Source organism: Lytechinus pictus, chromosome 4, assembly GCF_037042905.1.
Source record: "Lytechinus pictus isolate F3 Inbred chromosome 4, Lp3.0, whole genome shotgun sequence".
Lineage (NCBI taxonomy): Eukaryota > Metazoa > Echinodermata > Echinoidea > Temnopleuroida > Toxopneustidae > Lytechinus > Lytechinus pictus.
The window spans coordinates 16,436,911-16,464,104 of record NC_087248.1 but is presented as its reverse complement, the minus strand read 5'-3'; the positions used below and the strand labels follow the sequence as shown (position 1 = coordinate 16,464,104).

The following is a 27,194-nucleotide window of genomic DNA, read 5'->3' as shown; positions in this document are numbered from 1 at the left end:
CTTATTTCATTTTATAATTATTTCTATTGGAAGCCGTATGGATTTCAAATGGGGAAATAATAGGGCTTCGGTAACAGGTTAGGTTAGAGGTGTAATGGTTATTTTTACAACATCTGAACGAAACAAAACAAATAGATCGAAGGGGAATAAACGTGACATTCCTCTTACCTACGGTAGCATGGCGTAGATAAAGAAATTTCAGAAAGGAAAAAAATGAATACAAAACTCTGTAATTATTGTGTTTGGGTGTGTGTGGGGGGTCTCTTTTTTCTACGTAACAACACTTGAAGTTTTGTTGATGGAATTATTAGTGATTTTTTTTTTTACCAGTTGAAAGTAGGAAAATATGCACTAATGTTGTGTGATAGTTTTTAAAAGTATAAACCGCCTGAGAAAGTATGCAATAAGTCTTAATGTATTACATTACCAAATAAAAGTCTTCCTTTTATCACCATAATAGAAAAAATATCTGCACCCCCCCCCTCCCCGCTCCACAGTGACAAGAATAAAATGATAAAAGGGACTTGTTGGCAAATACACCTTCAGCACCATGGACCTGGGAAGCGGGGGTGCTGGGGGTGCTGTGTGTATTATTTTCCAAAGGCAGCACCCCCATGAAATCAGGTTCCCTTTCAGTTTGTACTTTTTTTTATATATGTTATAATGTACATTATTATCACATCCGACAATCGCAAATCATTTACATAGTCTTTCACATATTCCAATAACATACATCCCTCCTATAACGCGACTCAATCAAGCTCCGGCACTCCGATACAGACGTGGTCGCGCGCGATACGTGATAACCATAGTTTACACACTACTCGATAGCAGAGAGGGACATATGGGATATGGGTGTGGTTGGACTTGAAACTTCCAGGTTTTATGTCGAATCAAGTGTGCGCGCGCCCGACCGCCCGTGTTTTGTATAAACAATTACAAGTCAGACAATAGAAATCAATTTTCACAGTCCTTTTCGCCCTGCCCCATGGCCCTGAGAAGCGGGGGTGCTGGGGATGAAACACCCCCGAAATTAGAGGGTGCTGCATGTGTTATTTTCCATAGGCAGCACCTCCTGAAAATTTAGTGGTAAGTTGATAAATGACAGAAATGTAATGAAAATGAACGACGTTTTGTAGAACCCCCACTTCAGAATTTTCCGACACAGTACTTAAAATAGTGTTTAAATTCACCCTTTTTCAGATCGGAATATCAAATATTTTCTGCTCGCGCTTCGCGCTCGCATTATTAATTTTTATAATAAAAAATGTATTTACAATGCCCAGATACTAGGTCTACGCATACGCATGTTTATTCAGATACGCAGCTTGTTTTGGGGCTACTCCGGGCTGAAAATATTCATATCAAATACAATTCTATGAAAATCTGATAACAAATAGTTAAGTTATTTCATTCTAAAGTTTAGCAATATTTTATGAAAATGGTGTTAGGCATGTCATCATGAATATTTAATAGGTGGGTTGACATGGACGGAAATATGTACCCAAAGGTAGGGGAACCAGGGCCTGGAAAATTTGACAAGCAAAAAAAAAAAGAAAAAAAGAAAAGGGTTATCACCCAAAATGTAAGGTCATTTAGTCCAAAAGGTATTATTTCGATTGTGAAGTGATGTATTTTCCTCCATGAAAGACCAAAATAGTAGGGGAACATTTGATTATTGTGTCCCCCTACTATTTTTGGTAGGGGGGACACGTCCCCCTGTCCCCTCTGGGATTCCGCCCATGTCGGTTGAAGATGTCACATCCCCACTATCCTGTTTCTTGTGTTATTACATGGAATCAAAATTGTTTCATTTTTTCATATCAGTGTGAATGATATGTCTCCCTTATAATGAAATAAGTTGCAGCAAAGAATATCTAATAGACTAAATCAGTTGTCAATTCAACTGTTTTTGGTTCTTGAAGGGAAAATATTGAATAAACCTAATTTTATATAATAAAATACAAAAGAACAAGTGGGGATATGACATCATCAGTTTGCTCATTGAATATTAATGAAGACATGCTTAAAACTGATTCACCGGAATAATGCTAATCTTTAAAATGCAATAACTTTGATATTCCTGTCGGATTTTGATGAAATCTTTATTCTTATGTTCGTCTGATTTTTCTGTATCTGTTCAAACCATATCACATTCTGTGTGGAGTTTCAGATCAGAATATGAAAAATTATTAATGTAAGAATATATCCAATTACACATCATTTTTAACCTATTCTCTTCATTATTAGAAAAGTGCTTAGTCTAGTTTTTTTTTGTCTGATATCTCAATTTTGTTTTCCGCTCGCGCTTCGCGCTCGCATCAACTGTATAGTTATATACCTATCCTGTTCATGACTAGGAAAGTGCTTGAGATGTCCTGTTTTTAGGTCTGAAATCTAATTTTTATCTCCGCTCGCGCTTCGCGCTCGCATCAATTGTATAGTTATATACCTATCCTGTTCATGATTAGAAAAGTGCTTATGATGTCCCCCGTATTTAGGTCTGAAATCTCATTTTTATTTCCGCTCACGCTTCGCGCTCACAACAATTGTATAGTTATATACCTATCCTTTTCATTATCAGAAAAGTGCTTAGAATGTCTAGTTTTTTTTGTCTGAAATCTCAATTTTGTTTACGATCGCGCTCGCATCAATTATATAGTTATATACCTATCCTGTTCATGATTACAAAAAGTGCTTAGAATGTCCAGTATTTAGGTCGGAATGTCAAATATTTCAGCTCGCGCTTCGCGCTCGCATTATTTGATTGTTGATATATGTATCGTCTTAATGGGTAACACTTCCCTTTCGATGAGACCAGAGCGTATGTAAAAATATCTGATCGCGTTCGCAGTTATTATTTGTTACATACGCATCTTATTCAGGACCACAAACATTGCTCAAAATGTTAAATTTTCAGGACAAAATACATGAAATTCCCCCCCCCCCAAAAAAAAAAAATATCTCGCGCTTCGCGCTCGAGTTATCTAATTATATATCTATGTTCTTTTATAAGAAGAAAGCTAAGAAGTGACTGTCATATTATATGTGCGTGTGTGTGTTGGTGGGTGTGTGTGTGTGGTGCCCTTAGAGGTGTGTGTGTGTGTGTACTTATGGAAAACTCAATTGTGTCCCCTCCCCCACCCCCACCTTTGAGGAGAGATTTCAGCACCCCCACTGAAAAAATCGTTCCCAGGTCCCTGTTCAGCACCCTCTCCCAAAAAAAACTATACACTTTTGAAATGGCTGCCAAATAAAAAGTATATCACTTTGGGGGGAAAGACTTATATATATGGAAAGCCGATAAAGTCATCTTTCAAATGACACCAAAATGTTGGAAAACTATTCATGCTTGAGTGAGCACTACCCGCTTAAACAAAGGGTATGAAAATTAGGGTGGGCAGGAATTAGCCTTTCGGTTTCTTTCAGTTTTTGAGAGGCGAGTCCCTTGGAACTTGCAAACTTGAGGGTGTTCTGATGAATTGATGGTCATTCATTATCAATTTAAATTGTTAGAGCAAATTTCATGAATTATCAAATTGAAATTCCATGCATGAGTGAGCATGAATTGCAATCTTTAGTGAAGCATTTTAACTTTACAATGTGGGTCTCAGCAGTGTGTTCATTGGAGTCAGGAGAATAGGGGTAAGAAATGACTTCAGTGGGTGAAGTAAGCTGATGGGAAAAGGGTCAACAGAACGTTTAGCCTCCCTCCGACAGGTCCGTCCCTCCCCCCTCCTGTTGAGATTGAGACTGATTGCTATTACATGTACGCATTAAGTGCAAAGCGGACTGTCAATTTGATAATAAATTCTGAAAATTAGATCATCAACTTTTATCTATCATTCATTCAATCAACAATCTGTTAGTAAATAAACTCAATCAATGTGATCAATCAAATATTCACCTTTTTCAATAAATTATTAATCAAACATTCAGCTTTTTCAATAAATCATTTTATAAATCATCATAATTAGCCAAGTTCTTAATAAATCATTCAATGGAAAAAAAAGACCCATCAACCATCAGTCACTTGGCATTTTAAGTTTTAAATACCAACCAAGAGAAAGAAAGGGGTGGAGGGCGGGGGTGAGTACATGACACGTAATTTGTAAGAGAACACAAAGAAGAATGCCCCTTTAACCCAGTCTTACCCTATCTCATCCCCTTGCATGTAACAGGTACCATCACATTACTCTGACTCTCACAAGCACACTTGCTAAGATCCACATAACAAACGAAAAATGCTACACTAAAATTACAATTCCTGTTTACTCATGCATTACATTTCAATTTAGTAACTCGTGAAATTTGCTTAAGAAACCAAAACTGATCTCCATTTATCAGTAATTTAGCATAACACCCTTAACTTTGCAAGTTCCAAAGGACTCACCTCTAAAAAATGGAATTAAGGCTAATTCCTGCTCACCCTAGCAAAGGCTAGTCTCTCAGGAGGGGTGAAAGGGGTAGAGAGAGAGAGAGGGGGGTTAAGTGTTCTGTTGACCCATATCCCGTCAACCTACTTCCCCCACCTAAGTCCTATCCCTATTCTGACTTCCATGAACACATTGCTGATATCCACTTAAAAAGTGAAAAATTGTATTTCATGTTCACTCATACATTAAATTTCAATTTAATCATTCTTAAAATTTGCTCTAAAAACCTAAATTGATAATGCTTGATCATTGATTTATCAAAACTTTGCAAGTTCCAAGGGACTCGCATCTCAAAAACTGAAAGAAATTGGAAGGCTAATTCCTGCCCACCCTAATTTTCATACCCTTTGTTTCAGTGGGCAGTGCTCGCTCAAGCATGAAAAGTTTTCCAACTTTTTGGTGTCATTTTGAAGTTGACTTTATTGGCTTCCATGTATGTAAGTGTTTTCCCCCAAAGTGATATATTTTTTATTTGGCAGCCATTTCAAAAGTGTATAGTTTTTTTTGGGACGCACTGTATATTGCAGTACTTCTGTGATTGTTCATCACAGTGAAGTCTCTTATCTTCTCATTTTTATTTTATCATTTACCCCTCCTAGCCCCCTTACTTTCTCCTTTGTGCCCGATACCGGGTATACGAACACCTCGCCCCTTTCGAGACACGTCACTAAAGCCCGACGCACACTATGCGATTCGTTGCGATACGAATTTCAAAGATATTGTAATTAAATTTGAGATGAACATTCCAGCAAATAAAATCTTAGCGAAGCGAGTTCGGAATGATAAGAACATAGAGCTATTAATAGCTTTATTAATAACTCTATGGTAAGAACTACTGAAATCGAAATTCGAGTCTAGTACGAGCCTCCCTGTAGGAATAATTAAACAAAATTCAGTTTCAAATCGTAATGACGTCATCATCGGCTGCGACTTGAAGCCGATTTGGACTTTACTCCGACCGTCCGTACCACAGGGCTTACCGCAAATCAAAATTATGATTTTATTATCCATAACGTAATGCCGAACTTTAAATGAAATAATTTTACTTCTTGGATCCTTCACATTTAATGCAAAATGCGATTTATTAAAAAAGATCGCGTCGCATCGGATCGCATAGTGTGCGCTTGGCTTAACTGAACATACAGAATATTGTTACAAAGATGGCATCAAACTTTCTTACAATAATGAACTCCTCAATAGCCGTGTACACAATGGAAAATTTGAAAGTTAACGTTTACCTAAGGATTTTTTTCTTTCAATGAACATAACTGGGACACGAAAACTAACCTTTGCTTCACTTATTTTTAAGTTGCCCTTGGTGATAAACCGCTCCGTCGGAACAAAATATATAAATATAGATTTGATCTGCAAGCTACTAACCTGATCAAGAGTAATATCCAGATACGAAGACGATGACGAATGACAGGCGCCATCGCACCAAGATATGGTATCCATCGATGTCGTGGACGCCTTCATTTAAAAACGAATCTTTTTATCGGCATCGTTCATGTGATCACCCGCAGGTTTCGCGAGCAGAGTCCGAGATTCTTCCATTCTGTACTAAGAGCTAGCACGGTAATACAGGTACTTGTTATGAATGCTTTGATTTAACCTGTGAAATGTAAACTGGTGGCATCAAGAAAAGGGTCGTCGAACCGTCATAAAACCAATAGGAAAAGGGGTGAAATGGAAAGAGAAGAAAGAGGATGGAAGTCAAACAAATCGTGGACCTACTAGTAGGTCCATGAACAAATTAAGGCGATGTGAGACCAGGGGTGGACGGATTGGGACGCCTTGAAAACGAGGGTGGGTACTTATTTATATTTTGCACAACGAAAGCCAAGTAACTCTAAGCGACAGAGTGATCCAGAGACAGACAGACAGATAGATAGATAGATAGATAGATAGATAGATAGATAGATAGATAGATAGATAGATAGATAGATAGATAGATAGATAGATAGATAGATAGATAGATAGATAGAGGTAGGTAGATAGATAGATAGATACGTACATACATAGAGAATGAGGGGGATTTTAGAGGGTGAGGGGGGGGGGAGATGGGAATGCGCTACTACCCATTGCCCTCGCCCCACCCCTTAAAAGAGTGCATGTATTTCCCTAAGAGTTTCTGTATTTCCCTTAGTAAGTTAATAACAGTGAAGACTCAAGGTAAACAAAAATATGAATATATTTGTATAACATGTTTTGTGTCTCGTTATCACAAAAGTGATTTGTAAATATGTTTTGCATCACGCTTGGTAAATCCATCAGACAGAGAAAATAATAAAAAAGCCTCTCACACAATAGCACCATGAATACAATTCAATTAAGCATGTAAGGTAGCAAGACAGAGTGAAAAATACCTTCGTCACTTGTTTAAAAAGGAAAGATCTCCGCGAAGGGAAATTCCACACAAATAAAAAGTTGTTTTGAGAGGAAAGGTATATAAGAAGCAGACAAGACTTTTTTTTAATTTAAGTTTTTATTGAAATAAATCATAACAATCACAATATTTACAAATGATTATCATGATGAAAAAGCATAAAATCATGAGACATTACAATAAAAAAGGGGCAGAGACAAGACTTGGTTTAATAGAGAGGTTTTCCGATAAGTTAGAGAGGAATTCAACAGAAATAATCAGAAAATCACCTTCATTTTTTAGCTATTACATTTTTTTCCTTGTCAATTTTTTTTCAAACCAGCACCCTCACTCCAAAACTGTTCTGTAGGCCCTGCCAGTATGCTACGTAGGTTATATTATCCAAGTCCTTTGGAAGCGCATAGGGAGGTTATGACATAATGTGATATGCGCTATACAAGAACTGCGTTATTATTATTATTATTATATTTTGATTACTTTCCGGTACTTAGGAGAAAACCACGAATCCCTGATAATAAAGTATATGGCCTATGACAAAGTTGTCCCTACACTTTTCACAATTAACTTACCAAGTTGCCAATTTGAAATTTACATGGTCTAAGTTAAAGGATCTCAAGTTTAAAACAGCCATAACCTTTTTTTTTTAAAGTACATATCATTCTAGTTGCCAATAATGCGTAAAGCTTTCCATTTATTTGAATTCAGGATAAAAAGAGCATAGGTGCCGTGGCCGGGGATCGAACCCCGGACTTTCCATGTGTAGCCAGGCGCCTTAGACCACTCGGCCACGACACCTCCTAACTCATAACTTTATGGCATTACCGATTTCGTTCAAACTCTCACGATTTTGTTTTACTTATTTACTTCCTCCGCTCTCATACAACATTGTATGACCAAGGTTGGACTCACTTTAGGTTTTTACTTATAAGGGGAAAAAATTAAAAAGAGAAGCAAAAGTGAGATTGTGGGAAAATACTTCACAGATTTACCGGTTTTAGAGTTCCTCTCGTGAAAAGGACACAATGTCACAATATTTTGTTCATATTGTTTTCACCTAATGCACTTTGTTTTCAAACTGTGGACACGTATACAGCGTGACAGTCCACAGTTTACTCACATAGCGTACTGAGTGAAATTGTGATTGTGTATAATTATGGGCCACTATGTGAAGGGATTTTTGTTTTTTCTAGCAGCCCATACCTTGTAGTTTGGGTGAATCTCATATAGATTCTTCTGATATGAAACTCCTGGCACACAAGACAAGTTGCCGTTACACTTTAGTTACAATATCGTACCGAAGTATGACGTCACGATGTCACATCAAGCATTGCATTTATCAGCCAATCAAAATGAAAGAAAGCTGTTAGATCTGACAACTTGTTAGACACTGTTAGATGACAGGATTTATGACAATTTCTCACTCTCTCTCTCACTCTCTCTTTCTCTCTCTCTCTGTCCTTTTGTTATATCTGTTTACGTGATTTGCCAGCAGTCTGCTGGAAACTAAGTGTTCAAGCAAAAAAAATCTTGTTTTGTTTTCATCAGTCCACAAGCATAGGGGTATTCACACTGGCAGCGTATTTTCGTGCGGGTTTTTTTCTGAATGAGAACAGGAAAACCCGCACGGAACTCTGCGATGAAGGCCGCATGAAAATCGCGAGTCATCTTGCAGTATTTCTATCATCACGACATTTAGGGGCGTTCTGATTTGAAAGACCGCGATGATTTGACTCGCTATCTTATCTTGAATCACACTGAAGCAAAACATCGCGATCTTTCTGGAACCGTAAAACATCGCGGTCTTTGGACACGAGGGTGCTTGCGCAATGTATCAATTTACCCGCACCCAGCTTGCTTTGCGAATTGGCAACGCGAGAAAATTTAAACAAAACATCGCGGAGTTTCGGATCATAGTATTATCGCCAGAAATTTGATATAAAAACTGCAAAATGACTCGCGATGTTTCATGCGGCCTTCATCGCAGAATTTCGTGCGGTTTTCCTGTTCTCATTCAGAAAAACCGCACGAATCATCGCGATGATTCAGAGCTTACGAGCATCATGAGGCCTTAAACTGCCTTATTCTAGTGATGATGTGCATTACCAAAATAAAAAAGATTTTTTTTTTTTTTTTGGTCTACATATCGATTTGACACGCCGTTTGTGATGATTTAAGTATATTACCAAAGATACCAAAGATTGTTTTGATAAGAGCAGAAAATCTACAAAAAAAGTAATGTCAGTGTGACGATCACCAGATAAATATGTTTTTACATATCTATTTTCAAATTTATCTTTGTGAAATCACTCATAAGCTGCTCTTCAATTTATATTGTGTTTAAAAATACTTTCATAATTGGCCAATGGCTATATTCCATAAATAAGTCTGAAATGTAATCCACGCACATGTTACTTGACAGTCTACACTGTTAGAAAATTTATCCTTAAAATAAAAGAAGTTCCTGCAGCAGAGTCTCGAGAACATCTGTAATCTTACCGGATTGCGTAATCTTACAGGAAATTGGTATTTTGTGTATGGAACCTTACAAATTTTTTTGAAGAAAACACCCTTTTCCCCTTTTTAAACAGACCTGTTCTGTTAAATTGCAGAAAAATTCCTGTTTCATGAATTTACAGAATGATTCTGTTATTGCTTTCTGCAAAATCTTCTTTTTTTTCTTTAAAATCAGGTTTTTTTAACAGTGTATGGAATTTTCAGGACACATCATCATAGGCACATGTGTTAACGTGAGAGCATTTTGAGTGGAAAGGGAGTACCATTAAACATGTTAAAAGCGGCTTTTTTTTTATAAAAAAATGTTTTTGATTTCATGTGCAATTTTCAAATTAATTTATGAGGATTCATCATGACGAGATTCTCATAGGCGTTTCAACGATTGTGATATCAAAATATCATGATTAATAAATGACAGTGATTGCAGATAGAAACTTTTAGTACCATGATCACTATAGGGAATCGAAATTTATATTTCATTTACGAACAATTCTGAAGTATTTTTGTCAAGTTGAAATAAGTAAACACAACAATCAAAACAAGATCAAAATTCGACTGATTATACATTGACATTTTGAAATTTATTTCGAGGGATGAAAATGATACATAATTTCAATATAATCTCTTGTGATATCAGAAACATTACCAGACCTATACGCTAAACGTGCTAAACAAAAACATTATTAATACCATAATCTCCCATAAATACAATCGATTAATGCACAAAATACCCGTTTACTTTACTTAAAGTTCTTTACATAATAGATATTTGATGGAGGTTTAAATCCACGTTTTTATGCTTTTAAAATTCAATATCTTATTTACTACTTATCTCTGTAAAAAATTGTCTAGTCACCTGTAACTTATACAGTAGTGGAGTAGATTAAAAACAAGGATAGACAGATATTACGATATTCACAAAATGATACTTATAATAATTTGTTATCAAGCTATGAGAACACTTTGACAAATAAAATAAATATATTATGAAAATCCTTTCAATAAAAGATTTTTTAAAAAACGTAGATATTGTAAAATAAACTCGTTCTTTTCCATAAATGTTGGCTATGAAAGACTCATGGGATGATGATATCTAATAGTTTCTAAAATCGTTTTACCATCTTATGCCATCAGTTTCAAATAACAGTATAAGATGTCAGGGACTTTGAATTCTGTTGTAATTAGAGGCTCTTTGACAAGAAACCTCTTCATCTTTTTGTGTCGTGTATTGTTTTGCGGTGTACATGGTGTATCGGTGCAAAAAAATAGGGTCACATTCACTCGCCTCTCCCCGATAATCCGTGTTTTCGTGATCTAAGTCGCTCCTCCCGAAGCCCCCATCCATTTGGAGGGGTATAGAACTATGCCTTTATCTTTGTCATCTACTCTCGTTTTCCTCCCCTCTCTGTCTGCAATTTTCCATCATATTTCTGTCTCATTTCGTGAATGTAACACCCTATATCACATTATTACTTTATGAGTGAATAAGAAATCAAATATCAACTCAAGGATTTCGTGACAGAACAATTATATCTCATGGCCTTCGACTATTCCTCAAAAGATGACATCTTTATATTCCATATCAATAAAATATACAAAAACTTTTCGTAATTGACGTTAGCCAGGTTAGCATTAGCACACTTATATCTTTTCGAGTAACATACATAGGCTTATCAAACGGGAAACTTTTCTATGTAGCTTCAGTGGTTGCCCAAAAGACACAGGAGGTTGCAATATTCTAAGAGGAAAGGTGATTGGTAACGACTGGTGTGTGAATCTAGCATACTGATGAGTTGTTTAAAATCGCATGGCCTGCAAGTAGGTTGTGTAGGGATCTTTATTTCTGTTAGCGACGCGCAGTACTATGTCCGAGGTCACAGATTTGAGGCACTCGATTTATTTGTCATCTGTTTTCTTAACAGCAAGACTGGTATTTGTGGCGTTTGTCTAGTTAATATCGCTGTCAGGACTACCCTACCAGTCGCTGATAGTGCGCCCTCTAGTGTTTGTGGTGCAACCATCGATTTCCATGCGAATTTCGCACTAATGCACAATCGGTGCCGCGCGAACTTTAAATTTCACGCTCAAGCAAAAATGCATTGTTTCCCTCCCTGAAAATGATATAGCACAGAAGGGGTTCATGGCCCAGCGCACAAAGAATTTTAAAGAGGATTTGACCAGGACACTCCTCCTGACATGTCTGTGCTGAATGACCTCTTTCGTGGTGCGCGTCCAATCAGCATAGACCAATGCGCCGTGCACTCTATCGCTGCTCCGCGTTGGTTGAGCTGGTTGTGCGTGTCGTGAGTGCATGAAGAACATATGTATAAGAAGTAGCAGCTCATCAAGTCTCTCCTTATGAGGCAAGCATGTAATTATTTCGGTCGGGATCATTAGTTACAAATAAGAAAGCAATGGAAGTTACCACTGATGGTTAAATACAACCTGACAATTTGCGTTGACTAATGCTTCATTGTCATTTTTTTCAAGCAATCTGCTTATGATGACAATCCTTCTCCTGCAAATTGTGAATATCATATAGTTAATCATTTTTGTCTGAAATTATCTTTTTAATACTTTTTATTTATGATTCATGCCAAAAATGCTAGCATATTATGTTTATTATGTTATGAAAAATGTATTATACGAATGTTATGGATGCAGAAGAAAACATTAAATCAAATCAAATCAAAATATCATGAATGCAGAAGAAAAATAAATCAATTAATCAATTAATCACTATTTACTTCATCTCTCGATAGGATAAAAAAAATCGGACGTTTTTAATTAAGACTTGACTGGAAATGACATTAGAAACTAACACGAAGGATGTTACCGACACTCATTGCTAGCAAATGCATAATTATTATGACCTGCGCAGAATTTTGGAACAGATCCACTCTGATCAAATTGGTAACGTATAGTTTCCTACAAACGGAAAAGTAAGTCAAGATAGAGATATAACTTCTTGTGCGTTTAAAGAGAAAACAATGGAGATTTCAATGTTTCGAAGGTTACTCAATAATTCAGTCGCAAAAATCCCAAAACGTCCTTCTATTGATTGAAATTCTAACTATGTTTTACGTCTTTAAGGTCTAAACAGGCCTTCGACGTTCTTTTGCTTAATCTTTAGTTTCTTGATCATCACATCCATCTTTCTATGCATGATTTCCATGCTATCACCAAGGCGTTCCTGTGTTGACTGTAGATGATCTGCCCGGTCATGAAGGACTTTCTGTTCACCACTCAGGTGTTCCAACTGGGCATCTCTTTTCTTGGCTTCTTCCAACATTTCAACCGTTGCTTGTTCAACCTTCAGACTGACGTCCTTGATTCGGTCTTTGATTTTCTCGTAGGCCTCTTCTTGTGGCGACTCAATGCTTAAATGATTCTGGTAAAGAAATAATGATGAAGGAATCAATTAAGAATGTCATCAGTGCTATTATATCCTCATGCATTTAACTAAATTCTTATGATATTAACTATCATCATCGCATGCAGATTATGTCAATAGGTGGCAGAATCGGAAATTGTTTCGTCGTTATTCCGTCTTTATTTTAATGTGTCTTTAAATTTTGTGCAATACCCCTCTATCTCTCTCTCTCTCTCTCTCTCTCTACCATCCTCACGCACACACCCATACACACTGTGAAATGCTCAATGAAAACACATCCCTTTCCCTCACTCATTCGCGCGCGCTCTCTCTCTCTCTCTCTCACACACACACACACATACGCACACACAGACTTTTCTTCAACATTTTGTTCCCCAACATACTTTTTTACCCAACATGTTCTTATAAACCCACGCCCACACTCTACCTAAAAATTGTCCGTTACTCAGTATCTTCACTCTATACATAGCTGTACATTTTTTTCCTGCCATCTTATCTTCTATGTACTCTGGACCGCAGTTTTTAAGCGGAATAGGTAGAAACATCAGTTCCGATTCCGTTTTACGCACCGTAATGGCTCCGCCAAGCGCTCTCCTGACAGGATAACACTACGCAATGACAATAATTATGATAGACAATAATGACTATCATTATTTGTGTAGACTGCAATAGGTGGCACACCCCGATGCTATTCAGAAAACGATATAATTCTATCCCTTTTATTCCAAAATAATTTTGATGATTCAGCCCACCTCTGCATCATGACTGATCGATAACGCCCTCTTGAGTTGTTTTCTTCCGCCAGTCAGCCGTCGAAGCCATTTCCTGAGTTTGACCTCGTTCAAGAGAAACCTCTTCCTTCGAGCTACACATCTCCTCCAGAGCCACAGAGGAAACTTTGACTGATTCTCCAGTGCCATACTAGCCTGGAAAGAGTAGGTGATAGCCATATCGTTTTAAACGTGTTTAGGAGGAAGTAAAATATAATACATTATAAATACAATGATTGAAGCGCTCTTGGTTATCATTTGAATGTTAACAAGCAACCATACCTTATAAGTAATGTTTATTACAATGAACAAAAATAAGATTTGCTTGTTAAAAAAAAAACATCTTACTCTGTGGCTCTGTCGTTAGCTAATTTGTACAACATACATTAAACGGAAAAGCCATTAGTCACATATAAAGACATCATGACAATAGACAGACATACAAACATTCTCTACCCTGGTTTTAATATCTCTCTTCAACTGAAACTTTCAGCTTGTAAGGTATGTCACAAATCTTTTCAGTTAGATGATTTATATTTGTAAAGTAGTACATTCAACGTGCGTTATTCTGGGTTCATTTGTAACGAAGTCATTGAAGATCTTAAGCAGAATGAAGCACAGGTTTCGCATGTTGGTGCGTATTTACCTGCATGGTGAGACTATGAAGATTTGCCTTTTCCTGGATTGCCTGGATGTCATCAACGGCCAAACCAACCTGGACGAGAGTAATTGAGGAGGTAGGTGAGATGGAGTTTAGATGAAAAAAGCATTGTCATCACAAGGGATGAACATTGAAAATTATAACTTTTTTTTACTTTGATACAAGCGTCATCTGTTCTCAATCAATAATTTGATAATTTGACAAAATTGTTTCGTGATTTCTAATAATGATTTTACTTTTGTAAACATGTATGTCTATAAACTCATCATCACTACCAATACCACTACTACTTCTGCTGCTACTTCTACTACTACTACTGCTGCTACTACTACTACTACTACCACTACTATTATAACTGCTGCTGCTACTACTACTACTACTACTACTACTACTTCTACTACTTCTACTACTACTACTACTATTACAACTACTACTGCTGCTACTACTACTACTACTACTACTGCAACAAAAACTACTACTACTACTACTGCTGCTGCTGCTATTACTACTACTCCTACTACTCCTACTACTACTACTACTACTACTACTACTACTAAAATTACTACTTTTACTACTACTATTACTACCGTCTACTACCACTTCATCATCATCATACTACTACTACTTCTACTACTACTACTACTACTACTACTACTACTATTACTATTACTACTACTACTACTACTACTACTACTATTACTATTACTACTACTACTACTACTACTACTACTACTACTACTACTACTACTACTATTACTATTACTACTACTACTACTACTACTATTGCTGCTGCTGCTTCTGCTACTACTACATACTACTTTTACTACTACCCATCTTCCTATTACTACGAATACTACTGCTACTTATTGAAATATGGATAATATTCTCACCATCATATTCATCATGAGAATTGCCATGACGATGAGAAATAACATGAAGAAAAGTTGAGTGAGCCGTCCATAGAAATTTGAATTCATAAAGTAGGCTGCCTCTCCGTCTCCTTCCAGGGTGTTCGATGTTCCTAGGTAGTCCTGGCCGTAGAATATATCAGCATAATCCAGCTCACCGATCATCATCACGAACGTCTTGGCCAAGGAATCGAAAAAGGAGTGGAATGGATTCTGTGGAGAAAAACAATGATTTCGAAAACGAGTAAAATAATGTTTATACTAATTTCGAAACATGACGAGTTTTGATATTGCATAATTTTACCATGCTATTGTAATGATCTCTCTCCTTTTTTCTAATTGAAATGGGATGTGTTTGAACAATCTCATAAGAAAGCAAGCATACTTTCCCATTCAGTTTGTCAGTAATAGTCTTATACTGAATAGACACATAATCTATCTTTTTTTCTTGTATTTTTTGTTTGCTTTTATTGAGAGTTTGAAAGATATTTACTTAGAAACACATATAACATGCATAATAACTATTTGAACATGCCACAAGTTAACCACAGTGACTGTGTTAAAATATATTCTTTCTAATTGTAGAATAATATTAATGTCTAAAAAATCTTATTCAAATGCTAATTCAATGGACATGAGAAATATAGACGATAATATCATCATCCAAGTCTTGGTCATATTATATTTTCTAATACCTGATTCAGAAGAAGAGCGTAGAATGCGATACCGAAGGCCATGACGAAAAGAAAGAGGATAAAACTGAATCGGAGAAAAGTCTTGAAGATATCTAGAAGAGTTAGAGGAGGGAGAGTAATATGTGACGTTATCATTCATTATCAATAATCTATTTTTTTTTTCAAAATAAAAATACATTACCACAAAAGGAATTTAGTTGAAATCAATTGAATTATGTAAGAGCACAATAACAGGTTCATCCATGTATACTGAACGGCTAAAGTGCGGGATTTTCTCCTCATCACTGACGAGGGCCCCGTACCACAAAGCTTAGCGTTTGATCGTAGGACTGATGACGATTGATCGCCCTGATCGATGTGTATAATCTATCGTAAAAATCAGCCCCAGCCGACTGCTGTGTTTTCATGTAAACGGGGCGCAGATGCAATGAAGTTAACAAAGTAAGGCGTTGAGATGAATGCACTTCTGTGTGCTTGTTCGGGTTATTTGATTCCTCTTGGTGTGTGGGTGTGTGTGATGTGAAGAGAGAGATGGTGGGTGTAGGTGAAGGTGTGTGTTGGTGGGTTTTGTTGGTTCATTTTGAGTTGAACATTTTCATGAGAAAGAGAATTCAATAATTTGTTGTAGATTAAAAAATGGTTTGGGGTGCGATGTGTGTTTCGACGGGTGTGGGGGTGTGTGTGAGGGTGAGATTGTGTATGAGTGCGAGAGAGGATGTGATTGAACATATGAGGGTAATCTCGTTGGTGTGTGTGTGTGTGTGCGCGCGTGTGTGTAAGGGAGTGGATGAGGGTGGGCATGGAGATGCGTGTATGAGTGCGTGTGTGTGGGGTCAGGGTGTGTGTTTGTGTGTGTTTCTTTTGTCGGAGGGTATGTCATCTTACCTATGAACATGATAACATAGATCCCGAGTTTGGAGTTACACCTTATAAAGAGGAGGAGATTGATCCATCCCAGGAAACCTGCTGCGGCACCCATCGGCCACTGCCAATGCTTTGGGTGTGGGGGAAAGAAGGCGATAAAGGATTGGTAAATATATGATGCTATACAGGATATCTTTAATGGCCAAGTTCACTTTAAGGTTGTTTTGAGCAATTAGATGAATTTAAACAACCATAGCATTGAACATGTCATAACAATCGGATGCAAAATAAATAGGTTGTGACATTTTCAAGTTTAGCTTATTTTTCTAAACACATTTAAACGCATATTTTGGTCCCACTCAACAGCCACCCCCCTTCTGCCTATCCGATTTCTATATGCAAAAAGAATGGGGACAGGGACAATCAATGTTGCTATATCGTCCGTAATAAGGATGCCGATATAAATCCATATTCTAAAACAGATGTTGGGTATATAATCAAATCTATTGATAAAAAGTTAGATCTATATAAATGAGTGTAGTTATGGAAATGTCTGAGGGTGTATATATATTCACCTTTTTTATTCTTCCATTGGCAACATAGTCGATATGACTGAAAGGCACTGAGAATATGATGGCGAATATGTAAAGAAATAACTCCATGATATTTCCTCCATCCCGGAAATATGAAAACCTCTGAACGAACATCTGCCCTAACTGTAACAAGAATTGAAAATAAAAGATATACTCAAATTACTCAAGGTAAGACCGGCAACTACGACATTATAATGAGCATGATAATGATAATAATCTTGACAATGACAGTGGTGATGATGATGATGATAATGATGATGATGTAGATGAAGATGATGATGATAATGGTGGTGGTGGTGGTAATGGTGGTGGTGGTGACAGTTACATTGGTACAGGGATAAAACACTTTAAACATTCCTCACTGATTCCTATTTTCCACGATGTGCTTTAATGATTTTCTGACTTTCCGAACAATTTTCCTTTTAGATTTGTAGGTTTTTTTTTCAATCATTCAACCCACCTCTCTCAGAATATTCATGATCGACAAAATCATGATTGAGGTCGGGCCAAAGACATCAAAAAGATAGATGACTGCAGCTGGAACATCTTCAATCCATAGCTGCTCCCCGTTTCCAAACCATGTAATTGCATCTGGATCGACAGAATGGTTGACAGATCGGACATAGTAATCGGGTGGAATGGCGACGATGTATCCGGTCAGCATTGCAAGAAACGTGATGTATATCAGGAAACCCGCGTAGAAGATGTAACGACCAACCGATTTCCACTTGTGCTCAAGGAATGTCGTCACGAGTGGGTGGTCTAAAAGCTCAACACGTGTGGAAGAAATCTGAAACGGAGATTGGTATTATTTTAGTTTTATATAATCATGCATGTATGTACCTTTAAGGTTAGACAATTGAGTGAGAGATAAACCGGATATGCTTCATGATGAATAGATTATAGAAAGCTAGCTTGGTCGAAGTGAGATAGAAGTTAACTTCTTTAACTGGCTATCATGATCAAGATCATTGTTATGAGGAGAAAGACATTCACGGGTAGCGGAACCAGGGACTGGTTAACATACAGAAATTGCAAACCTGATATCTGATTCTCTTTTCTATGTGTTCATCAACACCCCTCCCCTTTTAAAACTGTTCCGAGGCCCTGATACGTATATATATTGCCATTATAGTTTGGAAACGAGAATATGACAGCAAATTAGGGTATGTTTTCAAACTTATGATTTTGAAATTGTTAAAATTTTACCAAATAGGCCCTAATCCTTATATTATATCCAAGATATTTGAAGTAAAAAAAAAACAGAAAAAGAAACGATGTACTGCAAAAATATTCAAACGTTGTAATACCATGGATGACCTATTATTGGTGATGGCTATAAAATATCCGTGATGACCTGAAGTATTCCAGGTATATTATGATTCTTGCATTGGGAACCTTTTTTATTACTCTTCTTTTTAAATGGCGAAAATGAAATCATTCCTTACCAACGACACCCCCGCCCCCTTTCAGAGGGTTTTGCCGTGGACCTATTACATGTTTTTGCCAAACAAAAATGGAACACATCTCCGTTCCCATGACCCCCCCCCCCTTGTTTTATGAAATTCTATTTCTACCTTTGACTGAACTTACCATCAACTGAACAGGGTGGTTATCATTTCTTTCCACTGCGTTTCGAATGAAAGGAGTAGAGGATTTGAGTAAATGATCTTTTTCGTCATACTGTTCTTCGATGTCAGATGGAAGTCTAGCCGATACCCTCTTGTACATTCGATTCAAGAAGGCATTTAATACCCCGCCACTTGCATGGGGTTCGTCATCTGAGGAAAAGGAAATTACAGTGGTGAAGATTATAATGATAGAAACAATTGTAATGACGATAGTGGCGCCTTTGAAAAAGTAGTGCTTCTTCAATAATTACAGTGAATGATTAAAAAATTGTCTGTATTCTTTACCCTGTTATTTCTATTACAATTCTTGGGTTGCTTGACCCTATTCATAATCATTAGAAGGTATCAATAGTATGTTATTATAAAGCTTTACCTTCGAGATTTTTTCTTTCCTCTAACATCTATAACGCTTGTTGGATAGCTTGAACACTATTGATAAGTGAGGGTATTTATATGCATGAAATTATTATGAATTTTGCCTCCGAGGTTTTTTCGTGTTGAATATTATACGACGTAACAAGAACACGTTAATATGCACAATAACTATAATTCATGTAACATAATTATATTATACCAAGATTCGAATAACATGCACTCAATTATAAGCTTTCAGTTTTTACCTAAATCTTTTACACACAACATCTAACTTTCGAAGAAGCACGAACAAAAGGTACATACCCATCGACCGCATCCACGGTGAAAACGTGTCTTCCAGAAGTTCATAGTAAAATTCTATTTGGACGTCTTTATCTCGAATTCTGGTCCCCCCTGTGACTGTAATGCACCGGTCCAGTATCATCCTGGCAACATCTAAACGGTACGAGAAACAAGGGGTTTGATTGGTCAATCTCCTTCGACAAAGGAGATTGGTTGAAAGTCGCACAGCGGACGGAGAGGGTGACGTGTTACGCCATTGGTTGAATCTTACCTGGCATCGAGCAAATCAGCTTCCGCATCGGCGTTGTGTGGTACCTAGTCTCTTCATCCAGACTCGATACTGACATCACTTCCAGCCATCTGTCGTGAGTTATGATCATCTTGGCGATTGTCCTAGAATGAGCATTATTAAAAGTATGGTAATGGTAAGCAGAAAATCACGATTCTAAATCAGGTCATTGACCTCTTACCATGCTTACAGACTTGAGCGATGATAATTTTCATATCATACAGTTGCCAAAGGGTAAGACCACCTTTAATCAATTACCAAAATGTTGGAACTTTTGTTACATTCACACTAATAAAGATGATTCCAAACCGAGACCGATAGTATGTCATAGGTAATAACGTAATATTTTTTGTTGATCTGGGTCCCTTCTTACAAAGATTTAGGATTGATCCAATCAACCTCTTTTCTATGGAAATCCATCATTGTCATAACTTTTTTCTGTCGAAACTTTTCACAGTGTCCTTTGTAAACAAAAAGGAGCACACTGAATTGTCGAGACAACATTGAATGTTGTAGATCTTTCTAGGAACTTTTCAAAACAAACATGAATTTTATTTGTTGTATTGCCGGCTTTCCATAGTTGTGGTTGATCAGATCAATCGTAGCCGCTATGACTATGGCATATGGGAGATTTCGGATATATCGTACTCGTGGTCGTTGTCGATTGCGTGATCGAGGCAATTCAGTCCCTTGGCGTCTTGTATTGTGACGTCAGCTGGTTTGGTAACAGTTCCAGCTCCCTTGCCGTTGAGTAGCAGGTCGACCATGTTGATATTTCCGTCTCTACAAGCATGGTGGAGAGGTGTCATCTAAAACAACATAGAAAGCGCAGGAATAGGGAATGAATATATTCGTCGATTTTTTTGTTATCTTTTTGTTCTTAAAACTAATATACAAAATCATAAAAACAATATCTAGAAAATAAAGGCAACGACAAAAACTGTTCATCGCCGTTAAAAAGCAATCAACTTCTTTACTAGATACCAATTATTAAACAAGTATAACGGGATAAAACGATAAGAAAATTCAGGTTAGGGGCCGTGAAGTGGTTTGAAAGTAGGGGGGTTGAGTCGTAAGTTGGGGGGGGGGGGCTGGCTACGCAAAGGATCACAATCAGATGGTATTGTTACACATTTTTGAAAAGGTGGGGGCTGAAGCCTCCAACTCGACTCATACTAGAAAGTGGCATTGATCGTGCTTTATACTTTCATCATATTCTCAAGTTACAATTCCATACCAATTGGTTGTCCGTCTGGTCGATATTTGCCAGAGAGTCGAGCAAAACATGAGCTGTTCTTGTCCAACCACGGGCAGCTACGTAATGGAGAGGTGCCAGACCACCTAGATCTTCACCATTCCTGAATAATCAATAAACGGAAAGTTAGGAAGTAGATGGTGAACTTGTAGATCTTGTCTATTTGGTCTGCGATCGAGTATTGTATCATTCTTTTTATTCATCTGTAAAATGGGTCCCTTAACACAAATGTTAGTGATTATTCGTATGCTTGATTTCTCGATTTATTGTACAATATAGTCAATGCAATCAATCGTCGAAAATGTTTTCCGAAGTTCTTCGAGATGGAGCCGAGCAGTGATAAATATGTAATGGAAATGCACATGGATTTGTTAAAGGAATTTAACAAGTTTCGTTAAGAAATCTTTTTTTGCAAAGTTCTCTTCTTTATCGAAGTTCCCTTTTACAGGAGTGTCGATTTTCTGACTATACTCGTGTAATCGGGTGAAATGTGCTTTCTTTCAGAATAATCAGACTAGGTAATGAATACTTGAACTTGATATAACTGACGGAAATCGCATGTTTTTTATCCTGAAATATGATGATCCCTTTTCAACGATTACAAGAAGATAAACATGATAAAGAACAACTTGAAATATTTAATACTTGGCATTGACTTGGGCCTTTGCTAGAATAAGTTCCCTGGCGATGTCGTGATGCCCGCCCTCTGCGGCGTAATGAAGAGGTGTATTTCCGAGCTCATCACGATGGTCCACAACAGCCCTGTTCCAACGTACCAATACGTGTACAGTTCTGCAGCAAAACATACGAGGTTACAGTCTAGTTATGGAATTATTAATACTAAATACTTATTAATCTTAAAACAAAGTAAGACCAGAATCCATGTTTTTATGTTTTATCACGACTTTACCATAAAATTCCAGGCCATAACCAATGTATAAAATATGTTTGCTTTGTCTCAAGCGATTCAAAAACGAAGATATTGTTGTAATTCAAGGTTAAGTAGATTCCTTTCGAGTTATCCGGGGGAATGTTTCACAGAGCTGTTCGTGAGTTAATCATTAATTCACGGACGACTAGTGATCCTTTCTTGAGTTGAATAGTAATGACTGAAATGTTCCAGTGGTGCGTAACTTCGTGCACATAGCAGCTTGAAAAACCACCCAAGGATCGGGGTTATTGTATGATAGTACACTATGTAGTTTTATGAATTCAGGGGAGCACTTCATCCAGATCTGAAAACTTTTCTTGATGCTGATTGGCTATGAAGCAGTGTTACTATGGTAACTGTCGGATAAAATATCTGACAACCCTTTTCATGAAATGCTCCCCTCTGATTGAAAAAAACTGAAATGGATTACTTACTCGCCGTGCTTCCTCTTGACTGCTCCCATGATGAAGTCCATTATCCCCCTATCAGTCATCTCATGAAAACGGAATTCATAATCAAGAATCTGAAAGAGCGAAACGTTAAATGTTCACATTTTATAAAGGTTTGGTCCCACTGCACTTACGGATGCAGAGAGGATGTAAAACGGAACAGAATCTTGCCATCCGTTGGGAAACATTATGTATTCGTTGTGTACTATTTGAATACGTTTTTCATTAGGACTTTATACATCGACCATCCGTCCACTGTGATTTCATTGTTCGCCCATTTATGTCCAATATCTGAAGCGGATGAAAACGGATGGAGCCATCCCGAAATTTAGCTTGTCCCATGTATCCGTTATTTTGTGTCCGTCGGCCAGTGGGACCAGGCCTTAAAAGAGCTAATAATATACATGTGATCAGAGTAAATCTAAAAAACTAATAATGATAACAAACCATATTTTATTGTTCGAAATAGAATCTGAAATAGGAATGCTCCGAAAATTCATTTTGACCAAGTGATCGCAAGCCCTGCACTCACCATCGAGCACCAGTTCAACGTTGTTCTATCCTTTAAATAGTTGAACGCCAAACAAGTGTAATGTGATTGAATTAAGAGGAGGGAATCATACGTCATGGATTCCAAAGTATGTTCAGGCAACTGCCCTTGGGTTTTTCGAATCTTAACGTTATTTCTATAAAAAGTCTTTACCGGCACCAGTACCGGAGGCAGGAGGGATGTCTCGCCCCCCCCCCCACTCCCTGACAGTTTGAAAACTGCAGAAAAATTCATATAAATAGCAACTTGGATGATATAAGCATAATTAATCAAGTCTCACAATGTTTTTTGGTGCCTTTATTGCTCAGAATAACACAATACACTAGTATTTTTTTCGCAATGAAACATGTGACAACGAAAAAGGCTTGTCATTGCCCCGGGGGCGGGGGCAATCAAATATATTGCTGTACACACGCGTGACCAAGAAATTTCCAAACACCCCCTTAACGAATTTTTCTCTGTGTGCAAAATAACCCCCTAAACAAGTTTTTCCCGGGCTTTATTTACACATTTTGGCCCCTAAACAAGATGTCGCCAAAATGTGACCTCAGGGAAAAAGCTTGGGGAAAAAAAACATTCCCTAAACACGTTTGGCTAGTCTTAAAAAAAAAGCTTTGGGGAAAAAACATACCCTAAATACGTTTGACCCCGGGATTGACCATTGACCAGTCTTTAAAAACCACCCTTTTTCTTTTTCACGCGCGGACAGCGTCCAAAACTGAAAAAACACCCCTTTAAACGCGTTTTTTGGTCACGCGTGTGTACAGCAATATATTTGACTGGCCCCTACGGGGTCATTGCTAGTGTTGTAATGTATCTGATGAAAAAACAATCTGTTTGGTTTCGCTACAAAATTACACACTCATTTTTTTCCTAGCACAAATTTAATTCAGAAAAAAGGGTGTAAATTCGCATGAAATGAATCACCAGGAATTTTCGTCCTCACAAATCGGATTTTCCAGTCTATTGAAGGCAGAATATACGGTTGAGCACTACCTACAGAGAGTGTGGTTGTACTGGAGGTCACTGTACTCTGTGGCAGTAACCTACATCTCTTTTTGCTCCAAGGCCCCGTCTTACAAAGGGTTGCAATTGATCCAATCAATCATAACTCTATGGAAATCCATCAGTGTCATAATTTTTTCTACAGGAAATTTGCAAAATGTCCTTTGTAAACAAAGGCGAACACACCAAATTGTCTAGAAAACGATGAATGTATGGATATACATCATAACTATATATTTTTTAAGATCAAACATGCAGTTTAGATGTGAATGTTGCTGGATTTCCGTAGTTGAGGTTGATGAGATCAATCGCTATTCTTTGTAAGACGGGCCCCTGATCTTAAAAACAGCCCGGGGGCTCGCTTCACAAAGAGTTACAATTAGCCATCATGACAGTTACCATGGAAACCTTGATTGTGATTGGCTGCCAATCTATGTTAATACCATGGTAGTTGTCAAAATGGCAGATTTGAAATAGTATGAAACGGGCCCCTGCACGTTTAATAATAATAATATTCCGCATTTATATAGCGCTTAATACATCAGAACGACGTCTCTAAGCGCTTTACAGACATATTATTACCCCGGTCATCTGATTACAATGCGAGAGTCAGAACCGCTACACCACGACGTTTCCACATTACATTCATAACATTCATAAATAACTGTACTATATACAGATATAATCCTTCAGTTAACGCTAATCGACCCCCCCCCCCTCACAAAGAAGAATAATCATTATGATAGACCTATAAGTGGAAAACTCCGCTAACTCCATGAACTTAGCATACATAACTAACGTATGCCCAGCATTCTTTTAATTGATTTTAGTATTCATTAGACTAATACGAGTATAAAGCGTTTCACCTTCAAAAACTAGTCCATACAACAGCATATATTTTTTTATGTCGTTGTTGATGTTTTTGTTTTTGTTGATGATGACCATTTTTTTCGTATGGGTGAATATATTAGGTAAGTTACCTTTCTGAGTATATCTGCTTTGTTGTTGGCTGCTGACCACTGAAGTATGTCCGTAGCTTCATCAGACTGACCACCGGACGCACCTGAGATGGACTGCAATAGAGTCATCAAGGTTTCAAAGCTTTTATGGTTCACAGCCACCTGTAGTGGGTTCAGGCCAGCGCTGTCTGCGATGTTTACATCACCGCCACTGGAAGATGAAAATAAATCGAAATTTCAAGCATCATACGAAATATACTGTACTTTTGTGAGATCAAAAACAAGTTAATTCAGGAACGATATAATATGCTGTTTGGCAATCAACTTTATTTTTCACATAAGTTTATTTTCATTCATGCATAGCATGCTACCTTTTTGTGAATAAATAACTCTGTCCTGTTTGCCCGTATTTGTGGTGTGTTTTATTTCAAAGTTAGTTACCTAGGAACTTGGGGTGACGGGGCGTATTAATATCATAATAATAATAATCATCAGATTTCTCTTTAAGTAAATTATGTTTTCAGCTCCAAATGGGAGTATGAATATCATGTACTACTGATGCAACAGCGTATGTGTTAGACACATGAAAATTATATTATTTACGTGGCTCAGTCAATCTCCTCAGGGTAAGATGACCGAAAATTGAGTTTGCTTTACCAATATATTGGTGAATTACATAACAAAATCATATCGTTTCAAACCCTTCCCTTTTCTCAGTCTTTTTTTTTTCTTTCAATTCCTTCTCCTTTTTATTCTCCTGATATCTTTGTTTTCATCACTCTACTACTCCCTATCGATGAGATGAATATGCTACTCACTTTTCAACCAGGCAAAGTGCAATACTCTCGTGGTTCTTTTCGCAGGCAAAATGCATCGGTGTTTGGCCGTCGAAATTGACCCTGTTGACCATGGCGCCGTTATTGATTAGACATTCGACGATGTCTTGGTACCCGGCTGCGGCGGCCACGTGAAGGAGAGTGTCGTCGTTGTCTCGACTGGCGAAATTGACCAGCTTCTCTATGTCCAGGCCATTCGTCCGAGGCATCCGGGTGGAAACTGATTTCAAAGGGGATAAGAATTACTTGTATGTGAGGCAATATTTCTTAGCTGAGAGGGATTATCATGAAATAAAATTTCCAGGGTTTCTTCATGAAACATTTTTTTTTGCATGCACATGCATCATGTAGAGCTCAAAAGCTCAGATCTTGCAAACCTCCACAAAGTTGCTAAATGCCTATAACGTGTATGAAAGTTGTTTTTCTTTTGTTGTAAACTAGTATTAGGCCCTGTTTGCCTTCATTCCATGCTATGTAGTATGTAGTAAATAAAGAGAAACCATCGAAAAGTATTTTAAAATCATGATTTGATTTGTAATAGTCATATTACGATAACAACCTTATTGTCTATCATGTATACTACAAACTGTGTGGGCATTATGAATAACATTTTTTTAATCGTTTGAAAGAGCACGTACCCTAACCCAATATAATATTCCTCGAGGATTATATCCCTATACTTTAATTAAAAAAATAAAATTTGACATCTCTTAACACAAGAAACATTAGACTCTAAAACCCGTATACTTGATTAACCACTCATCACCATTTCAAATCATAAAGAATTAAAAGTGTTACCGTTGCTGAGAATGGTTTTGAATAGGTCCCTATGTCCGCATCTGATTGCATCGTAAAGAGGAATGACCCCACGGGAATTCTCATCAAGCATCACCTGGAGTGAGAAATGGGGGGAGGGGGGAGACACAGAGGGGGTAGAGGGGGAGGTCAGGGGGGTAGACAAGGGAGATTTTTAGAATTGGTAGTAACACTCAAGATCTTTTTTTTTTTTACATTACTGGTCTTCTTTATTAATTTCATTTCAAAGTGATACTCAAGATCTTGATTCACCTTCATACTTAATATATTATTATTCATTAATTATTTGAAGAGGTCAGTTGCAAAAGGGGTTAGATCCATTTTCATCAAATTTGATTTTTTTTTTTTGTCTCAATTTATAGACTTTTAGTAGCTCTATAAGATGATACCAAAGAAAAGTTGAATTTCCCATTACAAAGCGAACAAAAACGGCAAAGAAAAATTACCTTTTTTTCAAAAGGGGTTAGATCCTTTTTGGACCATTCCGAGAAAAATCATGTTTTTTTTAATTCTCCCAATATTGCAATATTCTTATGAGAAACCAAATTGTCATGATGTACTACCCTATCATGTAAACATAAATTTGGGTATAAAA

General features: G+C 37.3%; 2 protein-coding genes across 6 annotated transcripts in view; both read right to left on the bottom strand.

Annotated features, from left to right (window-relative positions):
* The window catches only part of LOC129258929 (transient receptor potential cation channel subfamily A member 1 homolog), a 39,945-nt gene extending 33,499 nt beyond the window's left edge, over positions 1-6,446 (bottom strand). The window contains exon 1 of one of the 4 annotated variants that reach the window (XM_064098506.1): positions 5,817-6,446. In XM_064098506.1, the coding sequence (XP_063954576.1) occupies positions 5,817-5,912 (96 nt within the window). In that variant the 5' untranslated portion in view covers positions 5,913-6,446. The remainder of the gene's footprint in view (positions 1-5,816) is intronic. The other 3 variants (XM_064098505.1, XM_064098507.1, XM_054897172.2) reach the window with 3 other exon arrangements.
* Positions 6,447-9,895: 3,449 nt separating this feature from the next.
* The window catches only part of LOC129258930 (transient receptor potential cation channel subfamily A member 1 homolog), a 32,949-nt gene continuing 15,650 nt past the window's right edge, over positions 9,896-27,194 (bottom strand). For both annotated transcript variants that reach the window (XM_064098504.1, XM_064098503.1), the window contains 18 exons: positions 26,582-26,675; positions 25,766-26,003; positions 24,969-25,158; positions 22,419-22,507; positions 21,699-21,845; positions 21,036-21,156; positions 20,447-20,607; positions 19,781-19,902; positions 19,531-19,662; positions 18,815-19,002; positions 17,682-18,011; positions 17,204-17,344; positions 16,650-16,758; positions 15,765-15,856; positions 15,052-15,282; positions 14,147-14,215; positions 13,483-13,656; positions 9,896-12,727 (listed from right to left, as the gene is read on the bottom strand). In XM_064098504.1, the coding sequence (XP_063954574.1) occupies positions 12,425-12,727; positions 13,483-13,656; positions 14,147-14,215; positions 15,052-15,282; positions 15,765-15,856; positions 16,650-16,758; positions 17,204-17,344; positions 17,682-18,011; positions 18,815-19,002; positions 19,531-19,662; positions 19,781-19,902; positions 20,447-20,607; positions 21,036-21,156; positions 21,699-21,845; positions 22,419-22,507; positions 24,969-25,158; positions 25,766-26,003; positions 26,582-26,675 (2,931 nt within the window). In that variant the 3' untranslated portion in view covers positions 9,896-12,424. The remainder of the gene's footprint in view (positions 12,728-13,482; positions 13,657-14,146; positions 14,216-15,051; positions 15,283-15,764; positions 15,857-16,649; positions 16,759-17,203; positions 17,345-17,681; positions 18,012-18,814; positions 19,003-19,530; positions 19,663-19,780; positions 19,903-20,446; positions 20,608-21,035; positions 21,157-21,698; positions 21,846-22,418; positions 22,508-24,968; positions 25,159-25,765; positions 26,004-26,581; positions 26,676-27,194) is intronic.